Source organism: Anoplophora glabripennis, unplaced genomic scaffold, assembly GCF_000390285.2.
Source record: "Anoplophora glabripennis isolate ALB-LARVAE unplaced genomic scaffold, Agla_2.0 scaffold674, whole genome shotgun sequence".
Classification (NCBI taxonomy): Eukaryota; Metazoa; Arthropoda; class Insecta; order Coleoptera; family Cerambycidae; genus Anoplophora; species Anoplophora glabripennis.
Window position 1 is genome coordinate 216,259 of NW_019426031.1, and position 13,789 is coordinate 230,047.

Consider the following 13,789-nt stretch of genomic DNA (forward strand, 5'->3'; position numbering starts at 1 on the left):
AATTTTTTCAACAAACATTTTAAAAAGTTACAGTATCAAAATTATTTCTTATTTTAAGTAGAAAGACTATTAGAGCATTTAAAAGTGTCTTTAATGCTTGAGTGATTTTAATGCTTTTTATCAAATGTACTTATTTTCTCATGGTGACAAAAAAAATTATCTACGTGAAAATTATTTTACAAAATCAATTTCTGAGTGATCTGTGTAGGGTGAGATTTGTTATGTAATTTTAAATTTAGCGGCGGCAGAATACCTAAAACAAATATTGAGTAGGTAGGTATATAGTTGTAGAGCGTACAACTAGATGGCGCTTGCATCTTTTACCGGCTACAGGTAATTTAACTCACTGTATTACCGATAATTCCTAGAAAAGGAAAGCAATAGAAGTTGGAGAAAGTGTCAACAGTTAGCGTTGTTAATGACCACGAAATTTGTTCAAGTTTCCTATCTATAGTATCATTTATCTAGGATACCAACTTTCATTACTCTAATTTCAATAATAAAAGAGGCATAGAAGAAATAAGAAAAGTCAAGTTATCAGATTTCTCAGCTTATTTCAAGAAAGGTGCAATTTATCTCCGATTTCTTTTCAGAAGACAAAAAATGCATTCAGAAAATATGCAACTTTTTTGTAATTTAACTAACCCTGTAAATTTTCTATACAGGTATCTAGGAAAGTACTGCTCCGAAAAATTTTAAAATTTGGTAACATGGCAATGTCCCTGGGGCGAACACAACTAAAATATCTAGAACTCTAGCACTTCCGGTTATATTGAAAGACACTAACTTCGTTATTTTAAATGGGACACCCTATATATTATTGCATTTTCTGATTCTATGTGAAATTTGAGGGTCACTTTAAATATTAGGGTCACTAGGAGTTATAGATTTTGAGATATTAATTTTTAAAGAAAAAATTTGACTGATGCAAGAGTCCGCGGAGATGCTAGTAACTCTTTTCAGTAGTGTGATATCAAGAGGATTTTTGGTACCTGTAAAGGGCATGGGTAACGCTAAGTTCTGGTATACAAACAAATTAAAATATTTAATACTAGGTGTTTCATTTTTGCCGTTACATCTTGATAACTTCAAACAGCTATAACTGTTAATTTAAATAGAACACCTTGTATTTTTTTACTCTGTTGTATGCAGATTGAAATTTCCTTTCAAGCCATATAGGCATCGTTAGGGTTGCTGTTACTACTTTTAGAAATATTTGCAATTTCCTATTTTTTTAGACACTTTTTCTCGTATCAGACATGTTGTCAAATTGGCCATGTCCAAGGCCGTAGCCAGGGGGGGGGGGATCAAGGGGGATTGATCCCTTTCCGAAATGATGTAAAAAGAAAATATTTCTTTTAGTAAGATTAGAATTAGACATGTGGCGGATAAAATGGCTGGAAGAATCTGAACTAGATCGACCAACATGTGCTATTGAAGCTCTCGGAGAATGCAACCAGGCCTTGTTTCCAAACATTCACCAACTTTTAAAGATCTTGGCGACACTGCCTGTTTCCACATGTACCCCTGAGAGGACTTTCTCTTCTCTGAAACGCCTCAAAACTTATTTAAGAAACTCCACAGGCCAGGAAAGACTAAACGGTTTGGCGTTAATGTCAATCCACCGCAGAATTGACATCGACACCGAGGAGGTAATTGATTTGTTCGCTGCAAAGAAAGCTAGAAGACAAAATTTAATTTTGAGATGTTAATATTTCTGTAATGGTTTTCTAATAAATATTATATATATATGATAAGTAACACCATTTTATTGGCTACGGCCTTGGCCATAACCAGAAACACTCCAAAACAATTAAAATAACTTGACATTTGTCAAGTTAATTGTCAAATTATTGTTATGTCTGTAATAGTTTTTGCTGAAAATTTAAATAAAAATGCCTGGGGATCGTTTAAATTATACTTATGAGGATTATTTTAATTTGTTTGTTATTTATGGAAAAAAGCAATAGATTCTCTATATGTTCTTGAAATTACTTTGTCACATTTCCATAAATAACAAACAAATTAAAATAAACATCATTAGTTAATTTAAATGATCCCCAAGCATTTTTATTAAAATATTCAGCAGAAACTATTACAAACGTAACGATTATTTGACAACTAACTTGACAAATGTCAAGTTATTTTATTTGCTTTGGAGTGTTTCAGGTCATAGCCAATTTGACAACAGGTCTAATATGAGAAAAACTGTTCAAAAAATAGAAAATTGCAAATATCTCTAAAAGTAGTAACGGCAACCCTAACAATGCTTATATGGCTTGAAAGGAAATTTCAATCAGCATACGACAGAGTAAAAAAATACAGGGTGTTCCATAATTTAGTTAACACAGTTATAGCTGTTTGAAGTTATCAAAATGTAACAGCAAAAATGAAACACCTAATATTAAATGTTTTAATTTGTTGATATACTATAATTTAGTGTTACTCTTGTCCTTTGCAAGTACCAAAAATCCACTTGATATCACGCTCATCCTGAAAAGAGTTACTAGCATCTCCGCGAACTCTTGGATTTGTAAAATTTTTTCTTTAAATATTTATATCCCAAATTCTGTAACTCCTAGGTATAGGGAATATTTAATAAAGTGACCCTCAAATTTGACGTAGAATACCAAAATATAATAATATATAGGGTGTCCCATTTAAAATAACGAAGTTGGTGTCGCGTTCCGGTATAATCGGAAGTACTGGAAAGATCTAGAATTTTAAAATTTTTGGAGCAGTACTTTCCTAGATGTCGATCGACGCAGTTTCCGGTGGGACACCCTGTATAGTTCAGGAGATACCACAGAGTACCCAATATTGGGTACTCTGTGGAGATACTAACAGATAAGATACTAATGATGTACACCTTAAAAGTGACCCTGTATACTAAAGACAACCAATATCAAAAACAAAACTTGTACACAGTTTTCATATCTAGGTACTTAATTTCAAACATTGAATTTTAATTGTTTTTAGCACAGATGAAATTAAATAATGTATTTAAGCATACCATTGTACTCACAAGTTTAAAAATGCATTAAATTAAAATTTTAAACGAGTTATAATTTAATATGTAAAAGATCACAATATTTTTTTTTTGTATTCAAAGACTAACTGACTCATAGGGTCACTCCTATAGTTTATTTCAGAATTTCACATTAGTGACAATAATACAAAAATGGGACCAGTCATAAGCAAATCATTTTTGACGTGACCAGGTAGTTTGTTTGGAACAGTTATTTTATTTCCGTCATGGTAAAAATAAAAAATATTAAAATAAGTCGATCGAGATGACGTTAATAGTTATTTTTGTATCTAGTGCGCGAAATGCTACTTTGGTGATCGAGAATTGAATTTTTTAATGAGGCGAAGCCGAGTTAAAAAATTATTTGAGGCCACCAAAGTAGTTCGCGCACGAGATGCAAACAATATTTTTTCTACAAACGTCAAAATCTATCTCTTAAAAATATTATAAATAAGTAAAATGCCTAATTTATTATAGAAAATAGTGTTTTCACTGTTACTATGGAAACAAAGTGGCTGTTGTTGACAACAATAATAACGATTAATCTTAATATTGTAAATAATAACTAAAGTTATTGTAAAATTATATCATTATTTTAAAAGTATTTAATTGTTATTCATTTAAAAATAAATAATAATTTGGAGTTTTGCTTCATTTTTTCAAAGATTGAAATACAAAACTCTTATTAAGCACGGTGTCATGGTAACGTAAGAATCCGAAAAAAAGTGTCACTTCGCATATTGTTGTCAATGCGCAAACCTTGTCATTTTTTGACGTTTGTAGAAAAAACACATTATGTTTAGCCGGCTGTGATTGGTGCAATTTTTCACGAGATTCTATTCAACCGATCAACGATCGTATTATCTGAAGCATAGACGTATCTGTTTGTCATTGTTGATTGTAAACGAAATAATATTGGTGACGCCAAGATTTAGGGAATTTTCGTTACCAGTACCAGCCCTGCAATGGTATAAAATATAACGATTTGGAAGGGATATCTATTTTTCATTTATTAATCAAGTTTGAATTAAGATTTAAATACTTTTATGCCGTTTTAGTTAAAATAAATTTTTTATCTAAGAAAAATAAACAAGTTTTTTGCATACTTAAAACAAAAAGCATTGAAATAAGAAAATTTTTTACCTTGAAATAAATTTTAGTGAGCAGCATAAGATACCTACTTCAATTCAAATTCAATATTTGATGCATTGTTGCCAAACCTACTCTAAACCTATGTACATTGCACGACTGGTATTGGTAGCAAAAATTTCCCTAAATCTTAGCGTCACCAATATTAATTATTCGTTTACAACTAACAATGACAAACCGGTACGTTTACGCTCGAGAGAATGCGATCGCTGATTCGTTGAATAGAATCTCGTGAAGAATTACACCAAGTACAGCCGGCGGTGAAACAGAATGTTGTGTTTTAATGTAATATTGTTCTGTTATTTTAATTTTACCGAAATTTAATTGCCAGCATAAAGGAAATAAAATTACTGTTCCCAACAAATAAATTACTGGTCACGTGGCTTGTAATTATTTTGCGTATTGTATGAACTATATTTAAGTGTCATCGTTTTATTATATTTCATGGGTACCTATTTGTAGTATAAAGGAACAAACCTGCTAAAGATAAAATTTGTAAATTGCGCATTCCACATAAATGTTGCAGTCCAAAATCCCTTATTTGCGAACACCAACGTAAATATAAGGATGATAAAGATAACATTGTCGAGATATATCCAATTCCAATATCCGTTATATGTACACATCTGAAAAAAATAAAACAATGCTTTAGGTGGGATAAATTAAGAAAAAATAAACATTTTTGATATAAATCTGAAAAATATTTACATTTATTTTGTTAAACGCCCATATTTTTCATAATCGTTTGAATATACAGGGTGTCCCGGTACTTGATACAAAAAAATCGAGTACAAATAGATGAGATGAAAATAATATCAGTTCTTCATATAGGTAAATTTTTTTCATATGGGCTTTCGTTAACAAGTTACGAGTCTTCAAAGGTGAAAATTAAAAAGTTATTTTTATTTACAGTCTCTAAACTATTAACCATAGAAAATTGAATATAAATTTTTCTATGACTATTAACTTCAGCATGATGCTTTAGTGCTCGATAACACATGCTATCAGCTTATTTTTGGTGTTGTAAGTGAAACTTCATTTTGCCCAAAACGCCAGAGACGGACTATGCCCAATGGTTAACAACCCAGAATTTTTGCATATATGATAATCGTAATCTGCCTACATAAAAAATAAATTCCCTGAATTTGCCAACGATAATACCTTCTTGGATCAACTCGGTAAAATTAACAGTTTAGGAAATATTTGTGATTTTATGTCAAAATGCACATCGAGCAAATTTCACCATTTTTTTGTTTTTAATTTTTAATTGGATAGGTATAATTGCTATGTTAGAACCGTACATATTTTTAAAATAAGAGCCTAAAATATTTTGCTGTCTGCTAATGTAATTTTCACTAACAAAATTTGATAAACACACTTTACACATAACACAAAATAGAAAAAAAAAACAAGAATCAGTTAAAAAAAATAGTTTAAAAAAAACTATCAAAATCCATTTTCAATATGGACACCTTCCACCTCCACACACTTCCTATGTCTAGAATGTTATTTGTTTGTACACGAAAAAGCATTTCTGGGGTACCTATGTCTGATATTATCACAATGGAAATTAATTCTTTGTAGCAATTCATCCCTTGTCTGTATTGGGGTTGAGTACACTAAACTTTTCTGGTATCCCTACAGGAAGAAGTCAATCGGGTTTAAGTCTAGAGAACGTGGTGGCCATGAAATTGGGCCTCCTCTCCCAATTCATTTATTATTAAAGACAATGGATAAATAGTTTCGTACATCAATATTGAAATGGGGAGGAGCCCCATCGTGCATGAAATCAAATGTTTCTTCGGGTGTCTAATGGAACATCGTCTAATGGAACATCGTCTAATAGTAGCTGCAAATTATTTTGCAAAAACTCCAAATATCGGTATCCATTCAGACGTTTTTCAAAAACGTATGGACCTATTATTTACTATTCTTGCCCATACATTAATAGTAGGTAATAATTTAATAACATAGTAATATGTCCAATTAAAAATTAAAAACAAAAAATGGTGGAAGCGCCGCTCGATGTGCACTGTGACATAAAATCACAAATACTTCCTAAACTGTTAATTTTACCGAGTTGAACCAAGAGGGTATTATCGCTGGCAAATTCTTCAGGGAACTTATTTTTTATGTAGGCAGATTACGATCATCATATATGCAAAAATTCTGGGTTGTTAACCAATGGGTATAGCCCGTACCTGGCGTTCTGGGCATAATGAAGTTTCACTTACAACATCAAAAACAAGCTGTACGCATGTGTTATCGATCACCAAATTTTCATCATGCTGAAGTTAATAGTTAGAGACTGTAATTAAAAATAACTTTTTAATTTTCACCTTTGAGGGCCCGTAACTTGTTAACGAAGGCCTGTATGAAAAAAATTATATGAAGAACTGATATTAGTTTGACCTCATCTATTTGTACTCGACTTTTTTATATCAAGTACCGGGACATCCTGTATATATTTAATTTAGACATCAGATGCTGCTTTAACAAAAATAAATAAATTGTGAACATTAGGAAAACTATCAGATTTGTCCTACTTAATTTCGCGCGGCTTAAATGCTACGCCACTGTATGCAAAAAAAATTGACATGACGTAAGTTTGTGGACTCAAATATTAAAAGTATACACACTATATAGAAATTGTTGCAGTTAAAAAAAATCAATCAATTTTTTTTAATTTTTAGACTGCTGAATTTATTGTTACTTACCTGTCTAGTGTTAGTTCTTCTAATTGATTGAGGTCGCATGCTATACACTCCAAGGCAGCATCGGTGATTCTAGGACACCAGGAGAGATCCAAGGATCTTAGTTTCTGCAGATTTTCGGCTATAAGCTCTACTCCGTCATCCGTGATTTTACTACACCCTGATAAACTTAGCACTGTTAAATTCGGTAGCGAGTGAACTGCAAAAATAAACCTATTAATTACGTAAAATTGGAAAAGGTAGATAATAATTTAATTGAAAAAGAAATAAATAATGTTTTTAAAACATTTTAATAGGCTCTTTAAACAATTTGTGGGATAGTAAAATTAAAACTTAAATTCACACAACAACAGCTTATTTTTGTTCTATTAGTTTTGTACCAATAAAATGGATAAGAAAATTTGTTAGTGCATTCTTGTTTTGACACCTAATTATTGTCTATATCATATACAAAATGCAGTGGCGCAATATATCGATAATAACTAGTACTCCAGTCGAATTAGATCATAAAAACAGAAAAATCTGAAAAAATTGTTAGTAGACATTTTATTGCACTTTATGACGGTAGAATGATAATATCAAAAAAGTAACTCGAAAGAAGTGACGCTTAAAAATTGTTTCCTACGGTTGTAAGAACAATTGTACAACACAAAGCTGTAGCTGCAGAAAACACACGGCTTGAAAGGTATGATTTGCAAAAATTGCCATGGCCAATCGTGAGAATACGTAGAGAAACCTATAAACGAGAAACTGCAGATGATACCTACCGAAGAATTTACAGAAAGCATTTTTGAAGAGACAGATTTCTTACAAGACGAAGAAAATCGTGATAAATTAATTCCTGCCAAAAAAAGTAGAATTGAATAACAGTAAATCAAAAGTTTTTATAATAAGAATAACAGTTTTTATTTTAATAAATATAAATAATTATTTCTTTGTATTCTTTTACAGTCCCCTAGAAATTTTTAAAAGGTACATATTCTTGCAGAAGTAATTTTTTCGTCGAGCTACCCCACATTAAAAAAAAAGAAAGTTCTACGTTACATAGAAGCTGATATATTACAAATTTGACATTGTCCAGTTTTTTCCTGGTTGAAAGGAAGATCCTCCCACCACCACTCCCTGAAGGGCTACTGCCGCGTACCCTTACTTTGACGAGCTCTGGATTGATCAATTATGGGCAAATTCAATTAAAATTAACAATGCATAAAGTTTAAACCTTCATTTACAAAATGTTAAAATTTCAGGTCTTAATAATGTTTATAACAAATTGTTCTGTGATTTAAAAAAATTGCTAACTTTGGACCTATTGGTCGTAGACACTTTTTTTTCAATTTGTAGTTTTTTTACAAGCTTTCGAATGGCGTATATAACTTCCTTCAAAAGTTAAAAACGGCGGAGATATTTTATTTGTTTATTAGGGAAAAAAGTGCCTTTTATTTGGTAACATATACAACTAAATTTGAAAAAAAAAAAAAATTAAAATTTTAACTAGAGGATACTTGGTGTCCCTTCGAAGAAAATGGGCCCAAAAAGAATGTTTTAGTCATGACCCTACCCCGGAATAGTTATTTGAAAATGGGCCTTTTTTGCAAAAATGTGATAAATAAATGGAATTTTGCAAAAACTATTTGACCCATCGAGCCCATCTTTTGCACATCTCTTAAGGATATAAAACTCACATTTTGGGAAAGTTTCGTAAGATTTTATTAATTATTTAAAAAGTTATTAAAAAAAACACTTTTTCCGTTTAATTGTGCAATAATTTTTTTTATAAAGTAATTTTAACTTATAAAGTCTCTGGATCAAATCGTCTTGAACATTTTTTGCTAAGATTAATAGTTTTTTTACAAAAACGCGTAGAACGAAAAATGACGAATTTGTTGATAAAAAACAATGACGCTATACTTTTTCCATAACCCATTTGATGAGACGCCTCTTTTATTATCATTTCCAAGACTTTCCAACAATAAAATCACGCCCAGTAATTAATAAATTTCAAAATGTTTCCTTTGCTGGTCTATATTGGGAACAAAGAGGCGTAGATGATTTCTCTTTTTTTTAAAATAGGCATGAAGACAGATTTTGAAAAACTGTTCTATGATGTTCGGATGTATTTACTATGTCCAAAAAATATCTTATTTCTGTAGAAAATAAAAGATTTAGTAGAAAAATATTGACATTTTAATTTTATGTCTAAACTCACGGAAAACGGTCGCCGGTGTCATGGCGTCTACGTGACGTCACATCTATGTTTGTCAACAGTAAACATAAGGTGCTAATATTTTGTGTTGCAAGATTCATTAGTTAAATAAAAATACAAAGTTACCATAATAGTACATGCATTTTATTTACCTTCAAATTGTACTTTGATATAATAATGGATATACCTACATTATCTTTCCAAGAAGAGACTAAAACATTAAGAAAATCTGATACGTAGTTGTCATTAAATATAACATTAATTATTTCTACTTTTTTAATTTGAACTGTAGTTGCAATCAGCTACACCGAAATAGCCCTTTTGAAGCCCTATCAAATACATTTCTATTTGCTATCTGCACATAAAACTTCTGGGCCGGTTTTCCTTTTTCCACATAATTTTTAAAAGTCTTCATATTCGTGGTATATTTAATTTCAATAATACTGTCTTCACAGATTCTATCAGGCGATCCTGCTATCGTGGGATAGTTTTTGCAAAGCATTATACTACATTTTATTAATTTTTTCCCCAAACTGGTACTTCTCACTTCATCCTCCAACATTCTATCGCGTTTCATGGCCGATGCGTCTAATATTTTTCCTCCCATTATTAACATGATCAGAGTTGCATCATTGGTTTTTCTAAATTCAAACGCTCGTGAGGCTGTCACTCTGCCATATCTTAACTCATGCCAAAAACAGCTTTGATGCTGGTCTCGTCTCTGCTTCAACTTTCCTGTCATCTTCATCAGTCAATACGAGTTTTTTTCAAAAATGTGTCGCAGGATTGTTTATATCTCAACACCAATTTATGCATGGATACACTTTTGATCACAAACATAGTCTTTTTGATATTTTATTAATTCACAGCTTCATTTTCTTTCCATATTTTAAAAACTTTTCAAGTACCTAACGTTTCCAGGTTATGGTTTTGGTAACACAAAACTAAGCAAGTGAAAGTTGGGAAACACAAAATATTTAAACGAAGATAAATACTGCGGATATTGTCGAAGTACAAATGACACAAAATGACATTTACATAGATGTGACGTAATTCGCTCTGATTGATGTTCAACCTATCATGGCGGTTTGCTGCATTTTGTAGTTTTATTTTATCAAAAATATTATCAGTCTCGCTTATAATATAGAAATAACGTTTTTTATAATCCATGAACAATGTTTCATTAGATAAATACATAATTTTAGTGATTCTTGGTTACTGTCATCATGCCTATTACCGTAAAAACAATTTCTATTTGATGCAAAAAGAGCGAATTCCCCATTGGCTTTTGCCGGACCCTGGGACAATTTGTTTATAACGCCGTTTTGCACGTCCTACGTTGTTAGTTGTAAAGGGCAACTTAATTTAAACTTTTTGAAATTTTTCTTTTTCGATACGTTTCTTTGGATCAATTAAAAACTATATCTACGATATTAACATCTAAAAGTAAAGGCCCCCACAGACACACGTTATTTTTGGCAGTTTTACCCGTACAGTTTAAACACGAACAACGGTAACAGCCACACACTAGACGTGTTTTTTGTTCAGTTTTTTTTTAAATCGTGGTGTCATTAACATCAACCGTTCTGTGATGGAATATTCGACAACACTGGCAGTAGCGGCGGCAATTGCTATAAAATTTAAATCTAAAAACAAAAAAAAAACGTTCAAAATGGGTTAAAGAATGGTTACTTAAAAGAAAACAATTTTCACACGTTAATCTTTTGCATGAATTACGACTAGAGCCGGGAGATTGGTTTAATTATTTGCGAAAGGACGAAGAAACTTATTTAGAGCTGCTTACTTTAGTAACACCATTAATTCAAAAACAAGATACCTTAATGAGGCAAAGTATTACACCGCATGAGCGTCGTACCGCTTCACTTAGATTTCTTGCTACTGGCAGAAGTTACGAAGACCTAAAAAAAAAACCTAAAGTGAAGTCGCAAAATACAAAAAATGCACTGCAAAAGACTAGCACTTCACTGAAAAAAAAGGTCCTTTTTAACCGCGTCGTCACACACACGTACCGACTTGAACGAACATGTTCAAAACGGACGGTTTTAATCAAGCTGGGACAGATATTCTTAAACGCGGGGAAGAACGACGGTTTTTAGCCACACACCGGCAGTTTTACCCGTACAGATAAAACTGTACGGGTAAAACTGCCAAAAAGAACGTGTGTCTGTGGGGGCCTTAACGTTTAGTAATTAAACAATTAGTTGCAAAAAACAAACGAAATTAATTAACAGATACTTGGAACGATAATTTCACGGTCAATCGAATCGGCCTTTGGCACATATGTTGTTCTTTGGATTGACCGTCTTTTCCATAAATATTATCAAAATCCATCGCTTTTTGCAATAATACTGCGCAATTTTCGATAACTGAATTTTTCGTGTTCGACTTTTATTTTACAGTTAACAAATAGGTGAAAAGATAGAAAAAGACTTGAGGTGAAAAAACGCGTAACTTTACTACTTATTTACAATTTGCCAACTTAGCGCCACTTCTTTCGTGTTATTTTTTTTTATATTATCATTCTACATACCCTTCCCCGTCATAAAGTGCAATAAAAGGTATACTAATAATTTTTTCACGTTGAAACACTAATTCGACTGGAGTATAGCCAAACCTTACCTTTAACGAGTTCTAAAGGTGACCTTCGTTACACCTAATGATACTACCGGCTGTGACACCTCATAAATCGATCTGTATGAATTATAGCCTTAGTTCCTAACATTAGTTTGTTCATTATACGCGTTCAATTCCTCTGACTCTAATTTACAAATTCATAGTTCACGAATTTTGCAAGCAAGGCGTATTGTTGCAAATATAAGTTTCAAAATAAATTTAATCAGACTGAAAAGTCAAATATTCAATTTAAACTACATTATACAATTAAATTGCTTATACAGGGTGTTCCAATTAAAACTTGCCACCTGGAAAATATCGGAATTAAAAAAAAAAAACAAAAAAAAAACTGAGTCGCGTCGATTTTCTTTTCAAGTGATGACGTAAGTTTTGGTGTCTTGAAAGCTACCTCTTAGTAGGGGCTCTTAGTACCTGCAGGGACGTAAATTACTCTTTTTACAGTGCCACCTCATTTTAAAACTTTTTCAATTCTGCTTACAACGACATACGACTTTTTAAATTTTGGTTTGGATATGACAATAAAATCATCATTTAAAGAATAAGGCAAAATATCAATGAGTGAAAGAATGTTATTTTATTAAGTGTTCAAATTGGTTTGCCTCCGCTTCCATATAATAATAATAGGTATCTTTGCTCAATCGCAGCTGCCTAAAAATTGACAGGTATGTTACCAACAGTGTTACTAATACACACAGAAATAATCAACTCTATAGACAAGGTACAACACGCACAATTTGAAAATTGCCGTTACTTTTTGCATGATCAAACCGCATATAAAAGAAATCTACCTACTAGGTATTTCTAAACGAAAGTTAATCAAGGCAGCGAACTGAATAAATAAAATTTACTCTACGTTACCTTAATTTGCTTTTTATTCTTTAAAAACGATACAAATCAGATGTAATATTTGAGGTGAAAAATTTAATAATAAATCTGTATATGCGTGAAAGAATATAACTTTACGAGCAGTTAATATGATTATTTCGAAAAAATATTGAGGTTTTTCATTATAAAAAGGTTTGTAAATGTGATAATATATAAAACATAAATTCAGACTATTTAACGACAAACAATAGTTTTTATTTCACCGTTTCTGGTATTTAACAAATAACATTGGCGCATTCGCCAAAATGTAAGATGGATTGTTTGTTATACGTAAGGAGACTCGACAGAGATGGCATATATTATCTTTAAATCGCATAATTTGATAACTATTATCTCTATGCTCAAAATTTGTTGATAACATAATGGAAATTACCTATATACTTCACAGTATTAAGATGTTATGTCACATTTAGTAAATACCTATTTATGTATGGACGGCAAATGTTGATTAAAAAGTAATATTAGTAGTATTTTTAAATTTCTATTTGCGTCAAAAAAAAGCAGACACCGAGACATAAAAAATATCACGCCTGTGAGGAATATTTGAAATAATAATTATTATATTATCCATTAAGTTCATTTAATTAAAATGAATTAAATTTTATAACCTCCAATCAAATAAGAATATTCTTTGGTATATTCAACCAAGTTTGATTTCTGTTTTGACCTACATTTTTCGAATATTTTTTTTATATTAAAGATTATATAATATACTTGTTTATGATTGGCAAATATATGAGTTTACGGTACATAGACAATAGTAAATGCGATATTAAGTTAAAAACGCATTTGATATTCAATTTCTGATATGCCGTTTCAGCGGAGTTATATAGTTCAGAAACAAATAAAAAATAGGTACCTAACTCAAAAAAAAAAATTACACTTTAGAAAAATCAAAAATGTTCACAAATAAAAAAGTTATACACATAAAAAAACTACTAAAAATAACAAAAACGCAGCATCTTTAAAACAAATCAAAATAACCTACCTAGTTGCAATTTTTGCTGTCCAATGTTTCTCGAAAATAGATCTTTAGGAATCTTTATACATATTGTCTGTACAGGGCGGTCCGAATTTTATGCACAAAACTTCGAGGGCAGATACCTAGACCTCTTTAAAATAATATGTATTTGCCTTTTAAAGAACAATTTGTAT

At 31.3% G+C, this 13,789-nt stretch overlaps 1 protein-coding gene across 1 annotated transcript in view; it reads right to left on the minus strand.

Moving 5' to 3' along the window:
* The window catches only part of LOC108909999 (F-box/LRR-repeat protein 16), a 39,079-nt gene that overhangs the window by 3,230 nt on the left and 22,060 nt on the right, over positions 1–13,789 (minus strand). The window contains exons 3-4 of the mRNA XM_018714484.1: positions 6,895–7,090; positions 4,655–4,803 (exon numbers count right to left, since the gene is read on the minus strand). Of these exons, the coding sequence (XP_018570000.1) occupies positions 4,655–4,803; positions 6,895–7,090 (345 nt within the window). The remainder of the gene's footprint in view (positions 1–4,654; positions 4,804–6,894; positions 7,091–13,789) is intronic.